General features: G+C 45.1%; 1 protein-coding gene across 2 annotated transcripts in view; it reads left to right on the forward strand.

Moving 5' to 3' along the window:
- Positions 1 to 27,052, forward strand: part of Fndc1 (fibronectin type III domain containing 1) — an 83,210-nt gene that overhangs the window by 37,727 nt on the left and 18,431 nt on the right. For both annotated transcript variants that reach the window (XM_052169752.1, XM_052169753.1), the window contains 10 exons: positions 2,810 to 2,908; positions 4,768 to 4,885; positions 7,232 to 7,419; positions 8,453 to 8,560; positions 10,752 to 10,940; positions 12,546 to 14,942; positions 16,796 to 16,896; positions 18,857 to 18,968; positions 19,866 to 20,330; positions 26,626 to 26,694. In XM_052169752.1, the coding sequence (XP_052025712.1) occupies positions 2,810 to 2,908; positions 4,768 to 4,885; positions 7,232 to 7,419; positions 8,453 to 8,560; positions 10,752 to 10,940; positions 12,546 to 14,942; positions 16,796 to 16,896; positions 18,857 to 18,968; positions 19,866 to 20,330; positions 26,626 to 26,694 (3,846 nt within the window). The remainder of the gene's footprint in view (positions 1 to 2,809; positions 2,909 to 4,767; positions 4,886 to 7,231; positions 7,420 to 8,452; positions 8,561 to 10,751; positions 10,941 to 12,545; positions 14,943 to 16,795; positions 16,897 to 18,856; positions 18,969 to 19,865; positions 20,331 to 26,625; positions 26,695 to 27,052) is intronic.

Consider the following 27,052-nt stretch of genomic DNA (forward strand, 5'->3'; position numbering starts at 1 on the left):
GGTGTGGTGGGGAGGGGAAATAGCTATGGAATGTTCATGGGCATATTTGCTGGGACCAGAAGATACTGTGTGGTCCATCTTAATAGGTCTTATCCTTTATTAACAAGCTAGACAGGGACACAAGCCATGTTCTGAGGACATGCTATTCTTCCCTTAGGAACTGCTAATGGCTACTCTTGCCCTTGCCCCTGCTGCATTATCTACCCAATGAATTGGATGTATAGTTGGGCCCCTTTATATACTTCTAGGGGAAGCCAGGCTAAAGACACTCAAGGGTCCAGGGTGGCCTTGGCAACACATCTTTCTTGTGCTATAACTATAGTTGTAAAACCCCTTGGCACATGCCCTGACACCTGCTCTTTTACCAGTAATATGGATATTTTGGCCCACAGGGTTCATGCTTCTTTTATTTCCTAATGGGTCAAGACTCACCTGAGAGAGAGGCTATGGCTTACTGGCGGGACTCAGAAGATTCTAGTAAAACATCTGGTTTGTTCACTCCAGTGCAGTTGGGTGCCTCTTATGTCATTGTAAACCTGATGCTGTTGACAGTGGGGATAGAGGCTCATATAACTCAGGGGCCTGGAGGCCAGAAGTGGAGACTGGCATTGTGGGGGTCAGAAGGTATGGTGGGAAGGAGCAAGGCCACCACACAGGCCTGTGCTGTGTGAGAAGGAAGTGCAGTACCTCTTGCTTGGCACCTCTGTCATAAAAGGTAAGTTCTACAAGAGAGGTGAGGGGCATACAGATGGAGAGACTTGGGAGTGGGATGAAAGCATGGAGAAGAGAGACTCACAGCCAGGCTGTGAAGCACCATGACTTGAGCTCAGGGAACAGCCCTGGGTGAGAGCAGCTTCAGGAAGACAGAGTTCTGGGAAGAAAGCCTAGTGGTTTGCATTGCTGGTTTGGTGTGAGAACTCCCCAGCTAAGGGCATAAGTAGACACCTTTATGTATACTAGGAGCCTAGGCAGACAGCCCTATAGTCCCCAGGACCCCCAGTTCTGGCTTCCAGGACTTTCTGCAGTGTGAGCAGCTCAGATTTGAACTGCTGAAGATCCTGGGACAGATGGCCCTATGCGAAGAATCCCAGACGTCTCTTTTATTGGATGCTGTGTTCAGCCGCTTGCTGGACACTCCAGTGTTACACTGTCTATCCAGCTCCTTGATTGGGTGTCCCCAGCATGAGACAGATGAGAACTGTGCAGTATTCTTTGTATCTTCATGGTCCCCCCAAGGAGGTACAAGCCCCTCGGAGCCAGGCAAAGCCTCTGAGTCGTCAAAGCCCAGACTCCAGCGAGAAGACGCCAAACACCTCTCTTCTCCAATGCCACAAGAAATGTGGAGAGAGCCAAGGAGGCAACAGGAGAATCTAGGCTGGGTGTGCTTTGTGAAGAGAAGATGTGGGGAAAGTGACCTGGCGGTGTGGGAACCGCAGAATGACCTGGAGTCATGTCAACCCTCCGTTCCTGAGCTGTCCTGATGGTTTCATCATGCACGCTGTTCAGCTCTTTAATGACAGGGATCAAACTCTACCTGACTGTCCAGCCAAAGGGGAGGGACTCTCTTTGCATGTCGATACTGTGGGAGAGCGTCGTTTGGCGGAACATTTCATTCACGTGTCTCATTCACAGCAAGCACTGGAACGTAATTTGGCATTACTCTGACCCACATGACTGACCTTGAGAGTTTTTCATCTCTTCAGTAGCACATCTCTGCTCTCCTGAAGATGACATGATCTTGATCTTTTGCCACCCAAACTTGGTCAGATTTGGACCTAAGGTATACGTGAGCTCTAGGCCCAGTATACCTAGAGCAGTGCAGGCTCCTTGCAGGGGTTATCTTTGCAGCATGTTATCTTTTGAATTTCATCAAGAGATTTGGCCTTCCCCTTGTGGGTTCCTGTGAAGAGGGGGTATCAAACAGAAGGACATGACATGGAATGAGGACAAAGTGAATTCTCTGGGGTCTGCTTTGTTCTGGAAGCCTGTCTTTGTGATTTACTCTGCATAGGACCTTAACACTGTTTACCACAGAGATGCTACTGGCCATGGGACATCTCGGAAGTGGACACATACTGAGGAACCTTAGAGATTGGCTTAAAGTCTCATCACCAAGGAATCCTACCCCTACACAATCTTTAAACACATTTTGTGGGTGGTCTTCTGAATCAGCGAAATCCCTGAGACAGGCAGCAATGTAGAAGTGGAGGGGCCTCAGGAGGACAAGAGGAGACAAGAGCAGACCCCAGAAGGCAGGGACATCTGAAGAGCTTCAGGAAGATGCCAGATGGGAAGTGGAGAAATTCTGCTTCATATATTAGAGACTGGGATATGAGCCATACAGGGTTACATGGATAGGGTGTGTGTAGGTGCCCTAGGATCATTGGATAGTGATTTTGGTGTCAGTTTGGAGATTGTATTTCTATTCAATATCCAATAACCAAGGCACAGAGAGAAGTGTGTGCCTACTGTTGGATACATTCACTTGTATCTCTAATGGCTGCATACGGCCTGCTTCGTCCCCATCTGAAGTTATTAAGAGCAGGGCCTTAAAGTCATGTAGAACTGGTTGCAAGACAAAATTATAATTTTTTCAGTCTCCTCACCCCTCTGAGCCTGTCCTTGCCCATGAAACAAGGGCAGGGATAGGGGCCTCTTTGCAGGGCATAATGACTAGATGAAGACTTACCTGTGAAATGGTTAGTGTAGTTGGGGTAAGCGGAGGGAAGAGGAGGGGCCATAGGCTGTAGGGCACATAGGCTACTGAGGAATGAGGACATTGTCCCATGTCCTGCTCTTTGGTCCACAGCCTCTGAGTCGGTGTATGTGGTCTCCCTGCAGTCCACGAACTCCCAGGGGCAGAGTCAGCCCGTCTATAGGGCTGCCCTCACAAAGCGCAAGAATGCAGGTACGTTTCCAAGGATGATGCACTTGGTGAAACCCATGGTCTGGTGTGAATGTGATGTTCTCCACGTGATGCTGGCTGTGATGGGATGGGGGAGGGGACTGGTGAATTTCAAGGGGAGTGAAGGGAACTACAGGTATATGCAGGTGTGTTTCTTTCATGTGTAGACATGGGAGAATTCTTTGGATAAGGCCTGTTTCACTGAAAATTATGGACACTTTGTAGTACAGTTGCTTTGCAGTGCTAGAGGGAACGAGGCATCATTCCATGGAAAGATAGTCAATTCCATCTGTTAATTGTCCCTAGGGAGGCACTGAACAAAGCAGGAGAAAGGGCAGGTGTGTTGGGGCAGCATAGAGGCACACACACCATTTCAGCTCACCTTATGCACACGTGATAGCATCAAGAGAAGTATGAAAATGTGAAATTGTGGTTCACTAGTAGCCCAATCATTGTGAACTTATCAAAGTGTGTTCTTCTTTACTTCCAACAATGGGTGCTTTGTTTGTTTGTTTGTTTTGTTTTTGTTTTTTTTACATCACTCATACTATTTACAAATTACATATACCTTTCTGGGCACGAACCTCAGTGGGTTCTAATTGCTTTCTGTTGCTGTGATAAACCACGGCCAAAAGCAGTTAGGAGAGGAAAGGATTTATGCCATCTTACACTTCCGATAACTCATTCATCGAGGGAAGTCAGGGTAGATGCTGAAGCAAGGAACTAAAGCAGAAGCCATGGAGGAATACTGCTCCAGGTTCACCCTCTGGCTCATGATCAGCTAGATTTCATATGCAGCCCAGACCCACCTCCCTAGGGACAATGTCACCTACAGTATGCTGGGTCTGGGTTGGGTCCTCCCACATCAACCAACAATTGAGATAATCTCTTATAGACACGGCCATGGGCCAGTCTTACGGGGCCGTTCTTCAGTTGAGGCTCTCTCTTCCAGGTGTCACTAGGTTGTGTCACTTGGCAATAAAAACTAAAAAATAAGGAGACCCTAGCACAGTCCTTTAATGAAGTTATGATGCCGAGTGGGGCCTGCTATGGTTTTCCACATTGCATAGAGATGTCCCACCCAAGGCCATTCACTTATATCAGTCATCGATGGTTACCAGAGAGAAGGACAGCTTCTCCAACAGTCCACTCCAGTGTCCCCCATGTAGGTAAAATCTGAATTCTTTTGATTCATTCAAAAACCAAACCACCAAAAACCAGAACAATGAAACAATGAAACTTACAAGCAAAGTTGAGTACACTTCGTAAATCTTAATTAGAGACCACAATAAGATGGTAAGAAATCCCAGTAAGAAATTGGCAAACTCAACTCTATCTTCTATCCAAATAGAACATTTAACCTGCCTTTCAACCACACACTCTAAAATATGAACAATATTGACTCCCATGAGATTCATAACCATTGTTTAAAGCAGAATTTTTACTTGACATCATGGTCTCTAATGAATAACAATGTAAATTTTTATTCCCTCAAACATACGCCCTGATGAAAGTTTTATTACTTCTGAGAAATTTACAGCATGTCACGAGCAAACACTGAGCTTCTTGTAGTGTTTTCTACCAGGGCATAGCAGCCTCTTTACACCCTTTTGCTCACTTGTTGGCACAGGCAGCTTTTGAGGCAAACTCCTTGCTTCTCAGGCTATGGTTAGGAGAAGCAAGAACTGAGACCCCCCCCCCCCCGTATATAGACAAAATAAATAATCACTTAGCATTCTATTCTTTTCACCTTACCTAAAGTAAGTACGAACAACTAAAAGTTAGGCAAGGCTTGGGTGGAGGAAGTCAGCGCAGAGCCTGTGGTAAAAGGAGTCCCTTTTGTGCATCCACTGTCATTGCAGAAGAGGATGAACTGGATGTACCTGAAGACATTAGTGTCCGGGTCATGTCGTCTCAGTCGGTGCTCGTGGCCTGGGTGGATCCTCTTGTGGAAAAACAGAAGAGAGTTGTTGCATCAAGGTACACATGTACGCTTATGTCCTATCTCTGGGTATGTGAAGGGCAGTTTCTCCAGACTTGAAATGAATTCAGCGATTTTTCTTTTTTAATCTTGTGAAGACTTACTTATTTTACTTTTTTGTGCATGAATGTTTTTGCTCGCATGTGTATATGTGTACAATATGCATGATTGGTGCCCACAGAGGAAGAAGAGGACATAAGATCTTCTGGAACTGGAATTACAGGTGGCTGTGAACTACAATGTGGGTGCTGGGAACCAAATCTGGGTCCTATGGAAGAGCCCAGTGCTCTTAACCATGGACCCATCTTTCCAGCCTGATTTTATTTTCTTTCCTGTGTGGGTGCTGACTACTCTTTACCTCTTGAATGTCCAGTACTTTGTGGCAACTAATTTCCTGCAAATCAAATAGGGCCTGGAGGATAATTCACAATACAATACTTCATATTTCATCTGCTTCATTTTGTCTCCTGTTTGTTTCCCCCTACCTCGATTATGTAGTTCCCCTCCGTGAAGAGTTTACTGTGGGTGAAGTCTTCTTGAAGAGTCAAGGCAAGATAGATTTTTATTTTGAAAGGCAGATGCTTGTCTAATGTCACATGCATGGCTTCTCAGTAGATATTAGCTGATCTCTGAAGTATGTCAGGTTCACCTTGGTTGTGTGTAATAAAGAGCACCTTCTTTTCCCTTAGCTCATGATGTTGTCCTGTTCTGTTTTTATACCCATTTGTAGTAGCTACAGACAAAAAATAGCCAATATTATAAAGTTGGAATAATGTTTATGTGAGTCTTATGGTTTTCTATATTGTATAAAACTGGTGAATATAAATTTAAGATTTTTTTTTGTGTTCAAAGGCTTGGTAATTTATACAACTAAGAAGAAGCCAAAGATATGGTGGCATGGTTATTATATGTTAAGTTTCAAACCTATCTACAGCAGGAAAGTGGAACATATTTTGAAGTAAAAGAAATGCAATGCTCAGATTTTAAAAGTATGTAAAGTATGATCCTTAATGGATACAGGACAGCCTTTCTGTTTGCTGGTAGGATGACACATGTTTCTAAGGGCTCAGAAGAGTCACTGTGTCTCTCTGTCCATATACCCCCAACAAAAAGTGGTCCTGATTGCCTCTGGGCTTCAGTTTCCAACATCTTAGAGGAAACCAGGGGAAGCTAGACTCTTCTCAGAAGAACTGTTTTGTTCATAGTTGTGTCCTGTCTTCAACTGATGTTTTCTCCTGATTTACTAAATATAATGAAGAACGTATGTGTGTGTGTGTGTGTATACACATGTACATGTGCATACAGAATCCAGAGGTCAGCATTAAATGTTGTTCCTCAGGTATCCTCTGTCTTATTTTATTTATGGTCTACAGAAAGGGTCTCTCACTGGTCTGAAACTTGCTAACTAGGCTAGGCTGGATGACCAGCAGGCCTCAGGGACCCTCATCTCTGCCTCTTCAGAACTGGCATTACAGCATGGACCACCATGCCCATTTTAAACATGGTTTTATGAATCAGAAGCAACTGATTCATATTCTGATCTTTACACTTCATCTTGCAAGTACGGTGTAGCTGAACTCTCTCGAGATCTCCAGTAGAACATTCTTAATGCCTCAGATGCTTTCTACTGGGAAGAAGCCATGAAGAAGAAGTTGTATTAACAGGGGTCCAGTCTTCAGGGTTTGTTGCTCCTCCAATGCCACGGATATCTGCTATCTGGGGCTTTTGAGAATCAGAATTTTGGTTTTTCTCTCCCTGTGGATCACACTGGGCTCCTCTCTCAGCCACTCTGTCCTGCTCCATTGTAGAGGTCTGGTCCATTTCGTGGCAGTAAGTCTATACAAGACCACATGTTTCCTGTTCTCTGAGTCTGTTGAACATGTCCAGTTAAGCATGAAGTGAGGATTTTGGCTCTGTGTATGACTGTGCATGCATATGAGAGAATGAGAGACAGGCAGAGAGAACCAGTTCTGGCTCTTGGTATCATATTCTTCAGCCAGTGTGCACACACACATCACTGAGAAAATAGGTGTTTGTAAATCCTGCCCACCTCCCTTTACCCCTTCTGTCTGCCACCTCTGGTATTTGGAACACTGGGATATTTTTAGTCTTGGACAGAAACACAGTCTATTTCTTGGCCTGTTTTTGCATACACTTGCCAGAACCCTGGCTTCAGATTCTTAGAGTCAATGACATGGCCAAAAGTTTGGATTTTTCTCTTTAACTCTACCTGCTTGCTTTTAAGAATCACCACTTACAGGGAAAGATGAACAGTGATGACTCTGGAAGTCAACTGCAAAGTCTCAAGTCTTCGGGGATGATTGTCATGTTGCATTTTCTCATAGGCAGTACACGGTGCGCTACCGAGAGAAGGGGGAGTCGGCCAGGTGGGATTACAAGCAAGTCGCTAACAGGCGTGTACTGGTGGACAGCCTGATCCCAGACACTGTGTATGAATTCGCAGTCCGGATTTCACAAGGTGAACGGGATGGCCAGTGGAGTGCATCTGTCTTCCAGAGAACGCCAGAATCCGGTTTGTGTCTGAAATGGCCTTGGGGTTTCAACTGAGGATCACTGCTAAACTGACAGTTCACGCAATACACACAGCCTTTAAAGTCTCACTAACTATAAGTCTTAGTAGTAGTAGAGTTTGTATGTATAGTTAGAAGTAGCACTTGGGTTTAGAAGTATTAAATTGAGAGGCGGGGGAGGAGGGAGGGACTGAGGGAGGGAGGGTTCAGGAGCAGTTTTATTTGGTTCATGCTTTATACTCTGACTTTTTGTTTTCTACCAAAATGGTCTTCTGACATATCAAACCCTTCAAGTCCCAGCGGGTAGCATACATATTTAGCTAGTATGGCAACAGATGTTCCTGGGTGGGCTTAGTTTTTATTTTTTTAAAAGATTTATTTATTTATTTTATGTATATGAGTATACTATAGTTGTCTTCAGACACACCAGAAGTGGGCGTCAGATCTCATTACAGATGGTTGTAAGCTACCATGTGGTTGCTGGGATTTGAACTCAGGACCTCTGGAAGAGCAGTCAGTGCTTTTGACCACTGAGCCATCTCTCCAGCTCAGTTTTTGTTGTATCATCTTCCCGAGAAAATGTAGCCAAGGCTAGAAATACATCTTTTCTTAGCGGTGTATGACTTTTATCTCAGCAGTTGGAACACAAAAGCAGGTGGATCTATTGGAGTCCAAGGCTAGCCTGGTGTACATATTGGCTTCTAGGCCAGCCAGAGCAATAAAGTGAGGCCCTGTCAACACAACAACAATAAAAGTTGTACCAACGGGACATTGCAGATTTTGAACTTCTAATAGCACAATGTTTTTCTGGAAGAAAAAAATTCAAATTCCTAAAAGCCTATTTCTAGATGTTCCTAAACTCTCTGCAGGAGCTGTGGTGTGAGCCACAAAAGTCACTTTACAAAAATCTAGTGTAGAACCACCTCTTGTGTGTCACCAACACAAACACACCATCTCTAAAGTAGACAGTGTATGAGGGGCCTGTCAGAGGTCATGAGAGCCCTGTAAAATGCTTGATGCCCTGTCACCTTGTAGCTCCCACCACAGCACCCGAGAACCTGAGAGTCTGGCCAGTCAGCGGCAAGCCCACGGTTGTCACTGTATCCTGGGATGCATTGCCAGAGTCTGAGGGGAAAGTGAAAGGTAGGTGTCTCACCCTTACCCTCTGAGTGGCCTTTTGTGACTTTGACTGAAAAGCAGACTAATGACCTTCATAGTGAGGTGAAAGAGAGGCTAACAAGGTCTTCACCAGGGGGCACGAAGGTGGACATTACCGAGAGCTAGGCAGTCACCTGCCAATTATTCTTGTCATTTTCCTGAAGGCATGATGGTCAGCCACACTGGGGTTACCATATATATGATATTTTCTTTATTTACATTTCAAATGGTATCCCCTTTCCTGGTTTCCCCCTCCCCAGAAACCCCCTATTCCATCCCATCCCCTGCTTCTATGAGGGTGTTCCTCCACCCACCCACCCACTCCCGCCTCCCTACCCTCAATTCCCCTACACTGGGACATCTATCCAACCTTCATAGGACCAAGGACCTCTCCTCCCATTGATGCCTGACAAGGCCATCCTCTGCTACATATGCAGCTGGAGACATGTGTACTCCTTGGTTAGTGGCTTAGTCTCTGGGAGCTCGGTGTGTGTGTGTGTGTGTGTGTGTGTGTGTGTGTGTGTGTTTGATATTGTTTTTTGATATTGTTTTTCTTCCTATGAGGTTGTGAACCCCTTCAGCTCCTTCAGTCCTTTCTCTAACTCCTCCACTGGGGACCCTGTGCTCAGTCCGGTGGCTGGCTGTGAGCATCTCTGGCAGGATTTCTCAGGAGACAGCAGTATCAGGCTCCTTTAGGCAAGCCTTTCTTGGCATCGACAGTAGTGTCCGGATTTGGCAACTATATATGGGACGAATCCCCACCATGTGCTATCATAACTTTTAAACCCTTTGCTAATTCTGTAGCTTTCTATTGTGCCTGTGAGATCCTGAAAAGAGAAGTCGGCAGGGATCTGCCAGGACCATAAAGATCCTTAATGAGACCATAAATGCTTTTAATGGGGCTAAATCCTTACGTCATGATTTTCAGAACATGGATTCGTTCCCTAAACTTCAGCCTGTATTGATTTATTTGAGTCGAGGAAAGGATTAAAAAAATAGAAAAAAAAGAGATTTCTGAAATTAAAAAAAAAAATAGGAGATTATACAGGCTGAAAGTAGTCTGTCGGGGCTACTAAATAAATACTGAAATCTTTTAATCTCAATGTTAAAAGACTTTGAAAAGTTTCAGGAATACAGACATTTTCATGTTGGGTTTTACCTGGCTTTGCCCACAAGTGAACCCCCATGGTAGGAGAGATGGAATCTTTATTTATTAGTATCAATATTTATTAGTATAGTATTAGTATTTATTAGTATAGTATTAGTATTTATTAGTATATTAATATTATATTATATATACTATTATTATATTATTAGTATATATAAATTAGTATATATAAATATATTTCTAAATATATAGATACAACCTGGGAGAGGTAGGAAGGGGGAGAAGGAAAGGAGGAAATGATATACTTATATTTTTATTAAAAAAACAAAATAAAGAATAAGCTTAAAATATAAATAAATATAAAAATGTACATGTAATAAAAGAAACAGCTCCTTATACTCTGCTGGTCTGTGGCTCTCAAATGTCAAGGACATTATGTGATTATAGACAAGGCCAGAAAGGATGGAAGCATTAGGAACTGCACAGATCTATCAGCGAGTTTTCCTCACAGTTTTAAATACTATGAAATATTCGTCTCAGTGTAGGGCGAATAAGAACTTTTATAATTCTTACAAGAGTGAAGTTATATGCAAAGCAAGGCATTTTTTCTGAGTTAATGTACTAAAAGTCGTTCCACGTGGTAAGTGAAACTTGATGTGAGCGGTTTATTCAGAACCAGTTCCTGGGAGTCAGCACTTTTGGAGCTCCTGGGTTTCTTACATTAGGGTATATTAAGGTCAGAATAAACATTTTTTAAATAGGTGTAAAAACAAACAAAAACTAGTATAAACATATTTGGTCAATTTTATAAAGATAAACGCCCACCCCGTGTGCTCCCTTTGTTTTAAATATCAATTGTCTGCCGGGAACTTAACTTCCAGGGGCTCTAATGAGTGCGAGCTCGCCTTGCGCCCCGTTCTTTTGCTGCAGCTGTTGGCCAGGTGTGCATCGCTGGGGTGTCAGCTTGAGCAGTGTGTGTCTTATCCTGTGTGCACGACCCATCCATGTCTGCTGCATACGGAACTGTTGTCATTGTCTTCCTTCCAACCATTTGCCAAATCATTTCAGAATACATTCTTTCATATGCCCCGGCTCTCAAACCGTTCGGAGCAAAGTCCCTCACCTTCTCTGGACACACTACTTCTGCCCTCGTGGACGGTCTGCAGCCTGGGGAACGCTATCTGTTCAAAATCCGGGCCACAAACAGGAGAGGCCCGGGGCCACACTCCAAAGCCTTCATTGTCGCTATACCAACAAGTAAGCAGTGTGCATTCACGCTTTCCCTCTTCCCGCCCCGCCCCTTTGTGATTTCCCTCTCACCCCGCCCCTTCATGCTTTCCCCCACGCCGCCCCCATTCCTGCTATGTGTTTTGTGTTACTTTGAATCATGCTTCTCGGGTTAGAAATGCTCAGTTGATGATTTTTTTTTCAGGGCTGGGTTTGCGCAATTATTTTCAAAACATTCTGTAGACCCCTTTGGAGTCAATCTTTCCAAAGATTAAAATATTACTCCTGATTGGTATTAATAACGATATACAGTATTATTGGCATGTTAATTATCTGATTACTTTGGCATTAGTATTTAATTTGGGGCTTAGGAAGAAAATTTATAAACACTTTCATAAGGCTAATTTGACATTTTAATTGTTAGCTCCTGCTGCCATCATTGAAACGTGGTCACTTTGTCCTCTGTTATTCTGGATACTTTCAACTGTCTGGTTTGTCTGATCAGTGCTAAAGGCAACAAACTGATGACGATCCAGAGATGGGGGGGACTGTGTGTGGACCATGCTTCTTTTTTTGCTTCCACATTTATTCTAGATATGCACAGCTCTCGCCCCATTGTCTGCTGTGAAGGCCCACAGTTTCATGTTGGAAGACACTGGAAAAGATGCTTGTCCCCTCTAGGTCCTTCTGTTGCTATATAAATTCCCTTCTAATACAATGTCCCTTTCCTCAATCAGTTCTGCTCCCACAACAGAGCGAATCACAGGATATGTTTAAGATACTATTTTGCCGACTTGAGGCTCTATTTTTCAAGCCTTATTTGGGGGATACGATGTATCCATTTTGAAAGAAACTTTTCTTTTCATTTGAGAAGCCAGAGAGAGGAAGCAAGCGAAAGTATGTTCGCAGGAAACGGGGATTCTATGTGGTGCTTCAGAGTTTAAAGCTTGGTGCTGACACACCTGAACATTCCATATCATCCACTAACGTTGATTGTGTGTCACTCGACATTAAGAACAGCCATCCTACCTTAGCAAAGTACCAACAATTAGTTTAAGAAAGGCCCACTTAGGATTTTGCACTTACAAAGCCAGTGACTCAGTCATTCCTTACTATTTTGGTGTTGGTTCCAATACCACCAAGGATGCCAACTCTGCAGATCCTCTTTTTATGAAGTAGACCTGTTGGCATAGACCCCACATACACATTTCCCCAAATACTTTAACTCACCCCTTGCTTACTTACACATCAGTGCAGTGGAAAGGCAAATGTTTAAGCACTATGTTATTTAGGGGAAAATGAGTATATACATGGTTGGTATGGACAGGCAAGATTGACTGAACCTGTAGCTGTGGATACAGAAGGCTGACTCTATCGAAGACTCGTTCCAGAATTGCTTCAAGTGACAAATTGTGGCATCTCCTGATTCAATCCACACATATATTCTATACTATTTATAGTAAAATATAACTTTTATAAAAGAATGTTGTAATTGGGAATATGGATATTTAATGTTCTAAGGAGTTAAAAGTGATCAATTATAATGAGCAATTTGGAACATATCTACATGGGATGGTGGTTGCTCTTAATTTCCCCTGACGTCCATCCTTTAATGTTCTGCCTTTGATGTTTCAGCCAGTTCTACTGAGGCCAGTGCCCAGCCAAATGGGAGAGACAGCAGAAAACCTGAGAAACTGCAGCAGCCTTCTTCCTCTCGTCCCAAAGTTGCAGCTTCCTCAGAACACACAACCCCAGTCAAAAATGTCAAGGATGCTCTCTCGGACTTAAAGAACAGAATTCAGACTGATGGTGTGGTACCCGGGAAAACCCAGATTCACTCTAAAATGGGAGAGCTGGATCCCCAGTCCACAGAAGTCACTGGTGAGGAGGAACTGGATTCCCTTGAAGATCCTCGTTCATCACGGTTGGAGACCCTAAGTCAGAAGCAACGCTTGAGGGTACCGAGTAGATCTGGTCATGGGGTTCTGGCTCCAGGAAGGAGTCCAGCCAGGGCTGGCCTGTCAGTGCTGCCCCGTAAGGAAGGGATAGACAGGCGTGGCCCCTCACTGGACCCCCATCCTCGTCAAAGTGTTGAACCTTCAGCGTCTTCTGCCTACCACCAACTCAGCTCTATAGACAATGATTCTGTGGACCAAAATGAGAATGATCGAGCAGGATCCCCTGACCCTAAAACAGCTGCCTCTTCCCATTTACCTCCCAAGAATCCAGCCAGGTCCAGGCCAACTTCTGTCCCTGGCCGCCATGTGGCTTCTAACATGCTCAGAGATAAAAGCCGGGTGCACCCAGGTGCAAAGGCAGCCTCGTCATCTGCGTCATCGACGCAGTCCCATTCTTCCACCAGTGAGGAAGATTCCAGCACGACAGCCCAACGCTCAAGACATTTTCCACTGCATGGAGGGTCCTCTGGGTCCCCACTTTCTAGGGGCTGGAAGGACCGCCAGGATGCTCAGGCCTCTAGTTCTTATACGCCTTCCCAAACTGCCAGGTCCTCTCCTCCCTCTACCCTGACAGAAGGCTCCGAGGAAGCGGACACTTTGGATGGTGGGGCGGAAAGAGACAGAGCTGCAGAAGACACCAGAAGGCGAGCCGAGGCCACAGCTCAGATCCAACAGACCCGGCCTACCTTGGGACACTTTAGTTTGATACGGAATAGACCCTTGACTGCCCACAGCAGAAATCCAAACAGATTCCCCAGACTCCGTGGACCAAGGATTCAGCCCTCTAGATCTCCCCAGTCTACCTCAGCCTCGAAAGTTCTCACCAGGGCTCCTTCGCTGCCAGTATCCCACACTAGTCCTGGCTCTGATGTCTACGGAGATGGTGAAGACGAAGAGCCACTTCCAGCCACTGTGATCAACGATCGTACGCCTTCCTCTGCCAGGCACCCAATCTCTGAGGGCTCAGACACTCTGAGAAGAGACCCCCAGAGAGGGGCCAGCTTGTACCGGAAGGAGCCTATCCCAGAAAACCCCAAAGCTGGAGCAGATGTACATCCTGGGGGCAAATCACCTCTGTTCTCCAAGGCTCAGGGATTGCAACAGAGCACCAATGAGGGTGCTCCTCAAACACCCCCAGCATCTGCCAGCCGTCAGCTGTCCCCTGCTCGACCTCCAGCATCAAGATCGCAGCCCTCCCCTGGGTCCACTGTTCCCCGAAGAATGGCACCCGGTCGCAGCTCAGAGCTCTCCAGTTCTCAGAGTAAGGATCGGTCGCTTTCCCAACCCAAACTGTCCGTTGCTCATGCAGCAAACTCCCGTGGAGTGTTCCCCTCGGCTCCCCAGAATCAGAATGAGGGCTCCCAGAGCAGCCTCGAGGACAACAGCACTGAGATGGAAGGCCGGGACTCCCGGGCTCCCGCTCGCGCCAAGGATACCACTCCATCCATTCTCAAACCTCAGCAGATGGGCTCCCAGTCGGGTAACAGGGACAACAGACCTCAACCCAGTCATGCAGGAGGCTCTGAGAGACCTGTCCGGCCCGGCAGCACCCACCCACGGGCCCAGGTTCCTGCCAGGGCTGGGGTCCAGACTACACCAGTGAAGAAGATCTCGCCTTCCAAGCATCCACTGCCACCTGAATCTCAGCAATCAGTCTTTGCTGAGGAGGAGGAGGAAGAGGAAAATGAAGGGATTTTAAAAGGCAAGGAAGACTCTCTGTCTACCTCAGTTAAAAAGTGGCCTTCCTCCTCTCCCCGGGACAAATATGCAGACAGGAACCCTGACAAAGACAACGCTGCCATCGGGCTCCGTGTGCAGGAAGAGAACACTATCCCTGGAAGGCGAGCACCAGGCAGCCCCCCAATAGCCTCACACCCACCTACCCGGTACCAGCCTCGAAACCCGGCCACTGCAAGTCCCATCGCAAGCGCACACTCCTGGCCAAGGTATACCACCCGGGCCCCTTCCAGCTACTCCTCCACGACCCCAATGCTCTCCTTGCGGCAACGAATGCAGCGCAGGTTCCGGACGCCAATCGCACGCCAGCCTCCACCGAGACCCGTGCTTACACAAGGTAACTAACTGGGTCTCGCCCTCGGCAACCCAACTTTTTATATTTCTTTTTAAAAAGTGCTTAGTTCCAGGCAGTGGTGGCGTACGCTTTTAATACTAGCACTTGGGAGGTGGAGGCAGAAGGATTTCGGAGTTCGAGGCCAGCCTGGTCTACAGAGTGAGTTCCAGGACAGCCAAGGCCACATAGAGAAACCCTGTCTGTAACCACCACCCCCCCCAAAGTGCTTAATGTTTGTCACAATTTCTGAAAATGCTTTTTTTACTTGCTTGTTTTTAGTTTATTCCATGTTACTAAGCACCCACCATAACCAGGCACGGTTATCCCGACTTCCTTGTTCAGTTGTATGTGGGGGTGGGGGATGACTTGTATTGTGGCCCCTGCTTTTCAGATGAGTTTGACCTTCAGAGACCAGAGCTGCTGGCTTCAAGTCACATCAATGGGAGATGTCTGAGCTAAGGTTGAGTTCCTAACATGAAACCCACTCTCCCATCACCCTCCAAACTGTCCCTTCATCTGTAAAGATGGGTCATAGTCCCATATCTTCAATTTTCCACTTGGCAGAAAATACTTAAGGAACTAATAGTAATAGCATATGTATGTATGTGAATATATGTATGTGTGCATGTATATATGAATATATACTCCATATGTGTATATGTGTGCCTATGAATATATATATATATATATATATTCATATATATATACAAATATATATATATTTGTCTTCTGCTTGTTCCATATGTAGTATGTATATGTATGTATTCGTTATTCACATATTTAAGGAATCAACAGTAATAACATGTGGATGTATGTGCATATGTACATGTGTGTATATGTGTGTGTGCACCTTGCACTTATCTTGCATGTAACTGGGGTTTCTTAGAAGATATTCAACAAATGTATTAGGATCTGGTGTTGATTGATTGATTGATTGACTGATTGATTAATTGATTGATTGATTGATTCATTCATTCAAGACAGCATCTCACTCTGTATTCCAGGCTATATTTAGCTCAAGTTGCCCTCAAACTTAAGACAGTTCTCTTGCTTTAGCCCCTTGAGTACTCAGACTATGGCCTGAATCGCCTGGCAGCATTTGTTAATTTGCTTGCTACATTGTCTCATGTTGGGATAGTTTTTCCACTTAGACTTTTGTAAGCGATGACTACATTAACAGATGTCATGCTCACCAGTCCCATGCATGTTGTAGAATCCAGCACATGCTGGCTCTCTAAGGGAAGCAGTGATATAAGTCTGACCATCAGTGTTGTCAGAAGCACCAATACTTCCTCCTGAAGTGAGGCTGGACCACAGAAACTCCCAGTCGAGAACAAAGCCCACTGTACCCTAGAAGAGCCCATAAGGAACAACTCAGTAAACCTGTCTCAAGCTGTACTGTGGAGCCCAGCGTGCTGGGAAAACACCATATGGCTACTCAGCCACAGAGACCTGGGATGGCAGTCAGCTGGAAACAGCTGTCCTGTTTGATAGATTTTAAACCACATCAGAGTTCCTCTTCATCATTCCAATGCCTTCCTGTTCTTCCAATGTCTATGTGAAAATGAAACTAGACCCACGAAGGTCTTAACTTCATGCCCTAAGACACTTATAGGGCACATTCTCTGCCCCTCAGCACTGTCAGACTGTCACTTGACTGTCCTATAGACATTACTGTCATGTAGAAGTCACATTGTAAGATTATTATCTAACACATAGATGCTATTGGTCAAAATTCTGTTTTGTATTTGTTGGAAGTGAAGTGTTTGCACTTACAGTGTGATGAAGTCAACAGTCCAGGAAGGTTTCATTTACCAGGAACTTAGTTTTTTCCTTCGCTTTTCTTTGCTGTGTAGGTTATAATGGAAGATCGAATGTAGAAGAGAACATACCTCCTGGTAGTATTGGGAAACCAAACGGACAGAGAATTATCAATGGTCCTCAAGGAACAAAGTGGGTAGGGTAAACTTTGTTACACTCTCTTGGTGTTCCTGGTGGGAAGAAAAAAAAAAAACCATGGATACTGTGTGCCAAAAATCAAGCAGTCTGCCACTCCCCTCCCTTCCTCTGCCCTCCCCTCCTCTCCTTTCCCCTCCCCTCCTCTCCCCTCCCTTCCGGTCTCCCTTCCCCTCTTCTCCTCTCCTCTGCTCTCTCCTCTTCCTTCTCCCCTTCTCCTCTCCCCTTTTATCTTCTCCTCTCCCTTCCCTTCCCTTCCTCTCCTTACCATCCCCTGCTCTCCCCTCCCCTTCTCTTCTCTCCCCTCCCCTCCCCTGCTCTCTCCTCCCTTCCCTTCTCTCCTCTCCTCTCCCCTCACATTTCCTTTACCCTCTCCTCCCCTCCCCCATCTTATCGATAAATTCTTAGAGTATCCCAGCTGTCCTCAAATGCAAGATCCTCCTGTTTACAGCCTCTCTGGCTCTAGATTCATGGGTGTACCCATCCTGCCCATCTAAGAATGTAATAACTTAAGAAAGAGGAGAAGGCACATGTTTCTACTTAGTAAACTGAGGCAGCAAGTGGGATGGCCACTCCACAATAGAAACTTTCTCTTTTCTTCATCTTTAGTTTTAACTACCTGTGGACAGGGCACTTGAATACAATGACTAGAAAGTCTAGGAAAAAAATGTCTAGAAAGTCTTTTGTTCTCCCAGGTAACTAACTTGTTCCTTGAAGCCAATCAGTGAGGCATGGGCTTGGAAAACTTAGTGAGCTTGGAAACTCTTGACTGACAGGAATATATAAGATAAATGCAAGGATCCACCACAGTGGGTTTTTTTTATGTTCCTCTCTGTATTTAATTTTTATTTTTAGCTTAGTGTATAATTAGATATTGTATGCTGCTGTCACTAGCTTTTCTACATGGCCTCTTTGTTCCTAGAATAACAACTCTGAGACTTAATTATTTATGAATAAATATTTTGGCTCATTCTCTGACTAGCTTGTAACTTATATAACCCATTTATTCTAGTCTGTGTCTTCCATATGTTTAGTTACATGTCCTTGGCTTCATGCAGCCAACTTCCTCAGAGCCTGGAGCAAATGCCTCTTTCTTGACTCCTTCCCAGAATCCCGTCTCTCTCTCTCTCTCTCTCTCTCTCTCTCTCTCTCTCTCTCTCTCTCTCTCTCTGTCTCTCTCTGTGCTGGATGTCCCGCCCTCTATTTCCTGCCTCAGCTCATTGGCCAGTCCGTTTTTTATTGACAAGTGATGCTTCCACACAGGGCATAAGAGATTCTATAATATGTATTTTCTGTCAGTTGTTTTCAAATCATTTGTAAAAGAAAGAGTAAAACCAAAACCAAAAGCTCTAAATCAAATAGATCATTTTATCAGATAATCTTTTGAATCTGACTACTGTCTGATCAAAATTGAAAGTATGCCATGGTACTTTTTGTTTAGACAAAGAATGTGTTAAATTCCTTCTTGGGGCTAAGATAAATGTTTAGGGGGCTTTTGTGGGTTGAGTGCATAGAATAGAAAACAATATTCAAGGCTTGAAAATATTCTTTGTAAGAATAAAAAAAAAAATCTCACTGTAGAATTACCAGTCAAAATTTCTATTTACAGTAAAAAGGTTTAAAAAAAAATAAAATGAGAGCCTCTGAAATGTTTTGTCACATATTATCTAAAGATGAGATCTATGGAAATAAAAATGGAATTACTTTATAAATCATTCTGAATTGAAAAGGCTTCCTTGTCTGGCCTCAGTGGGAGAGGGTGGATCTAACCCTGCAGAGACTTGATGTGCCAGGGTGTGGGGACACCCAGGGGCCCCACCCTCTCAGAGGAGAAGCAGAGGGAGGGATGGAGGTAGGGTCTCTATGGGGGAGCAACAATTGGGATGTGCAAAAATTTATTTATTTTAAAAAAAAGGAAAAGGTCCCCAACATATCCTTCCATCCATGTTGTGTTGGTTTAGGTTGTAGACCTGGACCGCGGCTTGGTGTTGAATGCAGAAGGGCGGTATCTGCAAGATTCACGTGGCAATCCTCTCCGGGTGAGACTCGGGGGAGATGGTCGCACCATCGTGGGTGAGTGAGACAGGTTCCTAGGAACCAAAGCCGCATGAGCTGTGGAATAGCTTCGGTCTTCACCAGGCCCCTTCTTCCTAATGGTCGCCAGTGGCCCTGGCCCTGCCAGCCATGTGGGAAGAAGGTCCCTCCAAAGGGACCAGAACACAGCATTTGCCTCATGGTTTTAATCACCCTATTTCTTTAGAATCCCCTTCTAGAAATGTGTAATCTAGTTCATTCCTGAACTTAGTCATTTAGAGCACAGGCCAGAAAACTATAACCCGTAGACCAACTCCTGTGCAGCCTGGTTTTGCAAGGCCTATGAGTCCAGAATAGTTCTTACATCTTAAAAAATGATTCTCCCCCCCCTTCAGAAGAACAAGGTCTGTCTTGTGACCTGTGTGCTAAACTCGTATGAAATTCACATTTCAGTGTCCACACACAGAGGCATCATTGAAACACAGGAGTATTTATTTAGGTATTGTTTATGCACCATCTATTGTATATTTTGCTCTACAAGGGCTGAGTTGAACAGCTCCATCTGTGTAAAAAGGTGATCTCTAGCCTTTTGTGAGAAATGTTTGCTGTCCCTGATCCAAGCTAACATGCTGTCTGCTCTGGGAGTAGAACCACTTCCCTTAGCAGACAAAGTTAGTTTTCTCTGGTAATGGCACATTCAGACGTAAGAGTTTATATGGTTCTATAAGGGGGAGGATGGACGATGACCTGAGCCCATCTATTCTGCATAGCAGCCGATATTGCCTCCTCAGACTCATACATCTCCAGTTTCTCCTCTGCCATTCTCTGGTTACAGCATAGGCATACATAAGCTCTGAGAAGACTTGTTCTCATTGTGCTTCCTGACCTCTGGATTGTTGTGCCTTGCTACATCTCTCTTGCTTGGTTTTATTTCAGACCTGGGAGGAGCCCCTATGGTGAGTCCCGATGGTCTCCCCCTCTTTGGGCAGGGGAGACACGGCAAACCTGTGGCCAGTGCTCAGGACAAACCCATCTTGAGTCTTGGAGGGAAGCCCTTAGTGGGCTTGGAGGTGATCAGAACAACCACCCATCCTCCTACCACAACCATGTCTCCAACCACAACGACCACCACTGTGCCGACCACCACAACCCTGCCACCCACAACCACCACCACCCGCCGGACCACCACTCGCCGGACCACCACCACTACCCGCCGCACAACCACTACCAGGCGTCCCACAACTACAATCCGAGCTACTCGGAGGACAACGACTACTACCACCACTCCAGAACCTACCACCCCTTCTCCTACCTGTCCCCCTGGGACCCTGGAACACCAGGATGAAGCCGGCAACCTTATAATCGGCTCAAATGGGATCCCAGAGTGCTACCCTGAGGAAGGTAACCAGCTTTGTTTTAATGTAGGCAACTTACTTACCCAAAATACTGCAAGACAGAGATGGGTCTCAGAGCCCGTCAGAAAAGGGTGAGTCCTGTGTAGGGCAAAATGGCAGCCAAGCAGAGACATCATGAATCAGCCAGAGACATCTTGAATCAAGGCTGTCAGATTCACTCATTGAGAAATATAGTGTGAGATATACCTATATACACAGGTTATGTTTAAAAATTCAGGGTGTCTTTTATTTATCTAACAACTGAAACAGTATTCTTGGTTCAGGTTATGTTTTCCAAGGGACTCTACTATGTATTGTTGGTATGTCTGTGTGTTTATCAGTGCATGAGACAGAGAGAGCAAGAGAGAGGAAGAGGGAGAGAGTGAAGGAGAGGGGGAGAGGAAAAAATATTGCGAAGTCAGTTCTGAGATCAGGCGATTTAACAGGTCAGATGGGTTTCTGACTCGGTGGCCCATTAGATAACAGTCTCCCTGTGAGCTCTTGGAAAGCCATAACTGCAATGGGCAGCAAAGTTCCCTGTGATCAGCTTTCCTTGTAGAGACAGCCAGTGTCAAGTGGTGAGGCTTCTCCTGTGAGTATGGAGTTTCCATTGGATAAAACCAGACAACGTCTCCCGTTTCATCGAGGGCTTGATCCGGGCTCTGCGGTCACTCCTGACATCTGCCTGTCTTCCCACCGATGACAACAATGGTCCAGGTCACAGAAGAACAACGCATCATCATCCTCTCTTCTCAGACTGCTATGGATGAAGCTCTACCTTTGACACGCAGGAGACAGAGTCCCACCAGTCTCACACATAGGCTGTGAAGCCTGTGTATCTTTCGTCTAACACAGACTGAAGACCCTTCCTCTTGGGACGTATTTGCAAAACTAGAACTCTTGTAGAACATCCCTGCACATGGCGAGCCCTGATGAATCTGACATTGGCACTGTGTTCAGAATGAGGGTCCACTTCTGAGACATTATTTGCGTGGGAAGTTGAAAAATTAATGGGAAAACTTGACATCTTAAAGGTCCACAGCAGAGAACAAAGGAGTAGAGACCAAGGTGGAGAGAGAGAGTCACTGGCCAGAGAAGTCTTATAATGACCACTCAGTAAGTACAACTCTGAATATTTTTTCTTTTTTTAACGTTTGTTTGTTTGTTTATTGGGGTAAGGGATGTTTGGTATTCACAAGCCAGAGTATTCATATGGAGGTTGGAAGACAATGGTGAGGGTCAATTCTCTACCCTGTGGGTTCCAGGGATGGAATTCTGGTCACTAAGCTTGGTGGCAAGTGCCTTTACCCGCTAAGCTGTCTCACTGGTCCTGGATTTATCTTTGACTTTCTAGTAGTATTTGAGTGACTTCTTCCTTCTACACGCACTGGGATGCTTGTTTCTGGAAGTAGAGATGTAACTACGGCAGATAACTTTGAAATAATTGGTTGTAAACAGAAGGGTTTGTAAGGCCCAGGGTTTGATTTCCATCTCTGCTGTCTTGCATCTCTTGGTCTGCATCTTCAAGGCCCCTCAGTGTGGCCATTCATTGACGCTTTGCTACTGCAGACTTTAATTTGGCATGAAACCCAATAGATTTCCTCAGCATCTCCGTCAATGCCTCTTTTTTTCTCTTCAACCACAATGCAGAATGTTCATTTTACTTGTATCCCCTTTTCTGGCTCCTTGGTCCAACCCAAAGGCTAATGTACCTCTCCGCAGCATTTTGAAACAAGAACAAATAAACACAGAATCTGGCACAAAATTATATTTGGCAAGAGCAGCACATCTCTCGGCCATGTTTAACAGACTATGCATTAGCCTTAAATTCCTTCAGTAAGCTCCGCATTTTCTATCAGCCATCTCTAAATCTTGAATGGTTTTTCTCCCACTTTCATTACAATTGTAGTTATTTTATATTTTAATTTAAAACCCTCTCATGGAGGTGTGGTTGACATATAAGGAGCTGTGTGTATTTAATCTACAGTCTGAGGAGCTTGGGGATGAGAAGACTCATAAACATATCCCATCATCAGGACCACAAACATATACACCACCCCTCAGAGTCCTCAGCCCCCCTCCCTCCAGTGTTTATTCTTTTTATTTTGCTCCTGCCTTTTATGTCTCAGAGTTACTTTTTTTCTTCTGTGTCACTAGGCTGGTCCATTGGCTGACACCCATATGTTATTCCTTTCTGAGTTTCTTACAGTAGGCTCCAGTGGCTTTCTGTCCACTCAAGTCCAATTTAACAGATCATTAAATGACCACGAGCCAGCCTCAGTGACTGCCTCTTGTGTAGAAACATAGTTGCAAAGATGGCCCGAGGTTTAAAAACAGTCAGAGTGCTTTAGAAAAGCCTGCTCAACAACTATGTAACATACTGGTTCTTTGTTGACTAAGCACTTTGTCATGGTCGTGGTTGTAGAATGCTCAGTTAACATGTAATGGCACTTGGGGAAGAGATGGTCCCAGTAAGGCCCCAGTGTCAGAGGAGGAAGGTCTGTTCCTGGTCTCCCCTACAGAACCACAGAAACTCCTGGGTCTCATCCATGCCTTTCATTTTCCTGTTCCCTTAACACAACCTTCTTTGTTGTGCTATGGAGAGTTCGGTCCTGAATATGCATACATTGTAGCTCCTTCTGTACACAGCTAAAACTACCCAGACAGCATCCTGGCTGTGGCACCCCTCAGCCCAGGAACCGGAGTGTTCATTGCTGCCGTAGTTATGACTTGGAACCTGTACTGGTGGGAGTGAAGACCATCAATGAGGCGCTTTTCCCATCCTCTAGCCCCACCCCATCCCAGCTGGCATGGGACAGTCCATTCCATTTGTAAAGTCCTGGTGTTTTGTTCCAGTGTTCCAACTTTAAAAGTGTCTTTTCAAACATACTGCTCTTGGCCCCTTTGGTTAAGTCACAGCTCCTCCTTTCCTTTGAAAATTGCTTCCAAGAAATGTTCTAGGAATAACCTTGGGTTACTTGGTCATGCCTTCAACTCTGTTATTTATGGATCATTCCTCATTTGCTATGGATGTTGTATTTTCCAAAGCCATAGATTTATATTACATGCTTGTTTCTTGTGTATTAGTGCATCTATTCCTCTCTCTTTGCACATACACGTGAACACACACACATAAGTACATACATCTGCACACACACAAGTATACACACACACACACACATATACACAAGGACAATGGATTTTGTTTTTAGTTTTTAATTTTAGCTAGAATTAGCTTCTCCTCTCAGTAATAAACCTCCGGAGCTGGGATAACAGACTCTTTCCTGTCTCCAGTTTTTCAGAGTACCAGGTTATCTTCTTCAGTTATCTAAATATCTTAAGATACAGGCATTCTGGGTTTTCTAACTGGGAAGGTAAAACCATTAATCTTGTTTTCCAGGTTCCAGACTAGATGATTGCACGTCTCTGGAAGGACTTTGAGTCCACTGAACATTCAAGAATTTGTAACGTGACGTTGTTACATGTTGGAGAGACACACATTCATCATTATAAAAAACAGTTCCAGTCTGCCACGTTCACCCTCCTGACAGAAAATACAAAGACAATGATTGGGATGTATTCAAAGTGGACCCACCATACCATATGGGGTTGTCCCTGATTTCCCAAGGCTGGAGTCAACTGCTTCTCTCTAAACTTCTACAGAGAACAAACTTTAAAAAAAAATATTTTAATGTCTCTGGAGCTGAGACCTCAATTCCATGGAGATATTGAATGTTCTATTTTTTTTTTAATACTTGGCTGTGGTTAGGAAGACCTGGCCACACCCCCATGCTGATGACTGGAAGCCACTTTTATGTGAAGGTCAAAGTTTTGACAGCGATCTAGGTTGGCTTATAAGATAACCAGTTTTACATAATTCCAGATGGTCTTGTATGGTAGTCAGGAGGTCATTTGTTCTGATGAAATGTGGCTGCAAAGTCGTTACACAGAGATGATACATTTACTTGGAGAGAAGACTATAGTAATTATGAAAGCATATAAGTGATTTTATTTGGTTTTAGAAATGTACTAAATGACTTAGTGGGATGTTCCCTTGTGCCAGAGGCCTTGTGTTGGTCACCACAAGAGGTGCTCTAAGTTGGCAGGTAAAAAAATACATGCGACCTTCTGCAAGGTACCAGCTATGTCAGCATCTCAAGGAGTTTCAGTGAACAAGGGTATCCACAAAGGAAACCCTGCTTCTCCCTGCTCTGTTTCACCTGGGATATTAAAAATGCGTATTTTGTTCCTTTTTAAACCTGGAGACATAATGGAAATGAAATGATCATGTGAATAAGAAAGTCACACTGTGCTCCTAAAAGCCCAATTCAAAGATGGAAAATAAAAAAAAAGTAGGTCAGGAACCAGTGGCAAGATAAACCCAAACTTCAGGAACCACGAATCCAAAAACAGACTTGAATTTTCTCAGGAGTAGCGCCATCTTGGCTTCAGGCTGATAATGTTGCCCTGGCCTACAGATAATAATATTATATAATAAAAACCATGCTTGAGATTTTTTTGGAAAGATGACCATCATGCCCCTAAGGGTGATCTGGAACTGGCCTTATTAGCAATCACTATAAATATAGGTTATCACCCTAGGGGTGATGGTCAAGGATGTTGACGGCCATCTTGGACAGCTGAGGATGGCTCTGCGTGCCAGGATGCTATGGGCTGGTGACAGCTGAGTACCCCTGCCTTCTGCCTTAGCAACTCACTTTAGCCTCATTAAGCTCATGTAATGCTTACTAGAAGCTCCAAGGGAACTGGCAGGATGGTTCTATTGAAACATTGTTAGGTAAATTAGATCCATGACTCCTAACAGTTTAGAAAATGCCAAATCGACACATGTGGTTTCCTGGAGATAGGAATTTAGATACTTGTTTCCCTTTGAAATGCTGAGTCAGACAGCAAGGGTTCACAGACAGTTGGATTGGTTGGTTCAGCTCGGAAACACAGAGGCTGTTTGCTGGATTATAGATACATGTTCTCTGAGCCAAGGAGCCTGATGCTCCAGCTCTATGTTCTGCACCTGTGTGGCTTTAGACTATAAATTCTATAGAGCCCAAGTGTGGGACCCAGAGTGGGTGTGATAAACACTATTATCCCCAGGGTGTGTTGTGAAGATTATTCACTTACCCAACATCCACTGAGAGCACCCAGAGTTCAGAAGGCATCCGGTAGCCACCTTTCTCATGCCATCCCCTCAGCCTTTCTCAAGAAGGCACGTTGTGTCTAGAGAGTTCTGTATCGTGGCTAGGTGGGCTTCGGGTCAGGAGGAGGAGTTCCTCTGTGCTGTTTGGATAAAAACTTCATTAGCTTCAAAGCTCACATGCAAGTCAAGGAATCTAATCAGTGCCAATTTCTCCGAGTCAGTGATACAAGGTCGCTGGGGAGGAAAGACGAACGGGAAAGATGACTTGAGATAATAGGTCCTTTAACTGGGTGGTAGGGATGCAGGGAGGGCTCTCGCTAAAACCCTGAGCATTCCATCTACTTACAAGTGGGGACAGTTTTAGGGCACAAAGGAATGTCAGGGAAGGGCTCACAGTCCCCCTTAGAATTGGCTCATAGTCCCATTGCTAGGAGTAACCACCGAGTCAGTCAATGTCAGGCGATGGACAAATACCTTTCCTGGCAATTATTAAGGTCCTCCAAGGCCCGGAGCGCAGGGGCTAGAGACACAAGCTCCTCTACCAGATTACTGCAGTTGTAGGAATGGTCACATTTCAACCAGACTGGAAGAGCTTTACATCAGGGCATGATCCTGGCTGACACAGAGAAGCAAGGGAAACTCAGGTGGTACCGTCTGCCAAGCTAGAAGGAAGCAGAGGCAGGAAATCACTCTAGTTCTAGAATATTCTAATGGCTAGGTAGAAGTAGGTAGAGAATAAAGGCAGATATCATGAGCTCCCTGGGAAGGGGATTTTTGTCACCGTCCAGGGCCCCCCCCCCTCTCCTGGCCGAACTCTGAGCAAATGTGTCGAGGCTTGTGACAGTAACTCAGGAGTCCCTCCCTCCAGTTCTAGAGCAATTCAGACAGGTGGGTGGACGTGACTGGGAGGGTGACAGAGGGTGCTAGGAAGGCAGACCTGGGGGGTTTGCTTCTGAGTAAAAGGTTTTAGATTGCCTTTCCCTGCTCTCAAGGGAGGAGGCTTAGCTTCCGTTTGAGGGTTCGGATGGTTGGTCTTCTGGGAAAGTGAGGAGACTCTGGTAACGGTGGCTGGGATGCTATTCTCAAGGGTAGCATTCTAAGCGCCCTGGGAAGAGCCACGGTGATTGGCCCTCTTCCCTCCTCCTAGATGACTTCTCAGGCCTGGAGACTGACACGGCACTGCCCACAGAAGAGGACTACGTTGTGTACGATGACGGTATGGAGCCGAGCCCACTTTAGCTTTCTCATCACTTATTTTAATTACAAGTGTTCCATCTTGATTGCATTCTCCGGTTCAGACTGGGACGGTGGTGGTAACTACCCCGTCCTGTCTTCCAAGCTGGTGCTGCCACGGCTCAGACCTCCCCTTCACCGGCATCTAACTCTGGCAAAACCGTGTGGTTTAAATCAATGGGGAGCCTCCTGGTCAGGCTTTGTGTTAGGAAATATAATGTGGTGGGAGGGTGGGAGTCAGGCAGGCCCATGCCAAGGTGTCCCCCTGTGAAATCACGCCATGCAATAGACCTGTTATAAGGTAGGATTATTTGGGGGTAAGTGAGGGGACTGAGAAACTG

This window comes from Apodemus sylvaticus, chromosome 23 (assembly GCF_947179515.1).
Source record: "Apodemus sylvaticus chromosome 23, mApoSyl1.1, whole genome shotgun sequence".
Lineage (NCBI taxonomy): Eukaryota > Metazoa > Chordata > Mammalia > Rodentia > Muridae > Apodemus > Apodemus sylvaticus.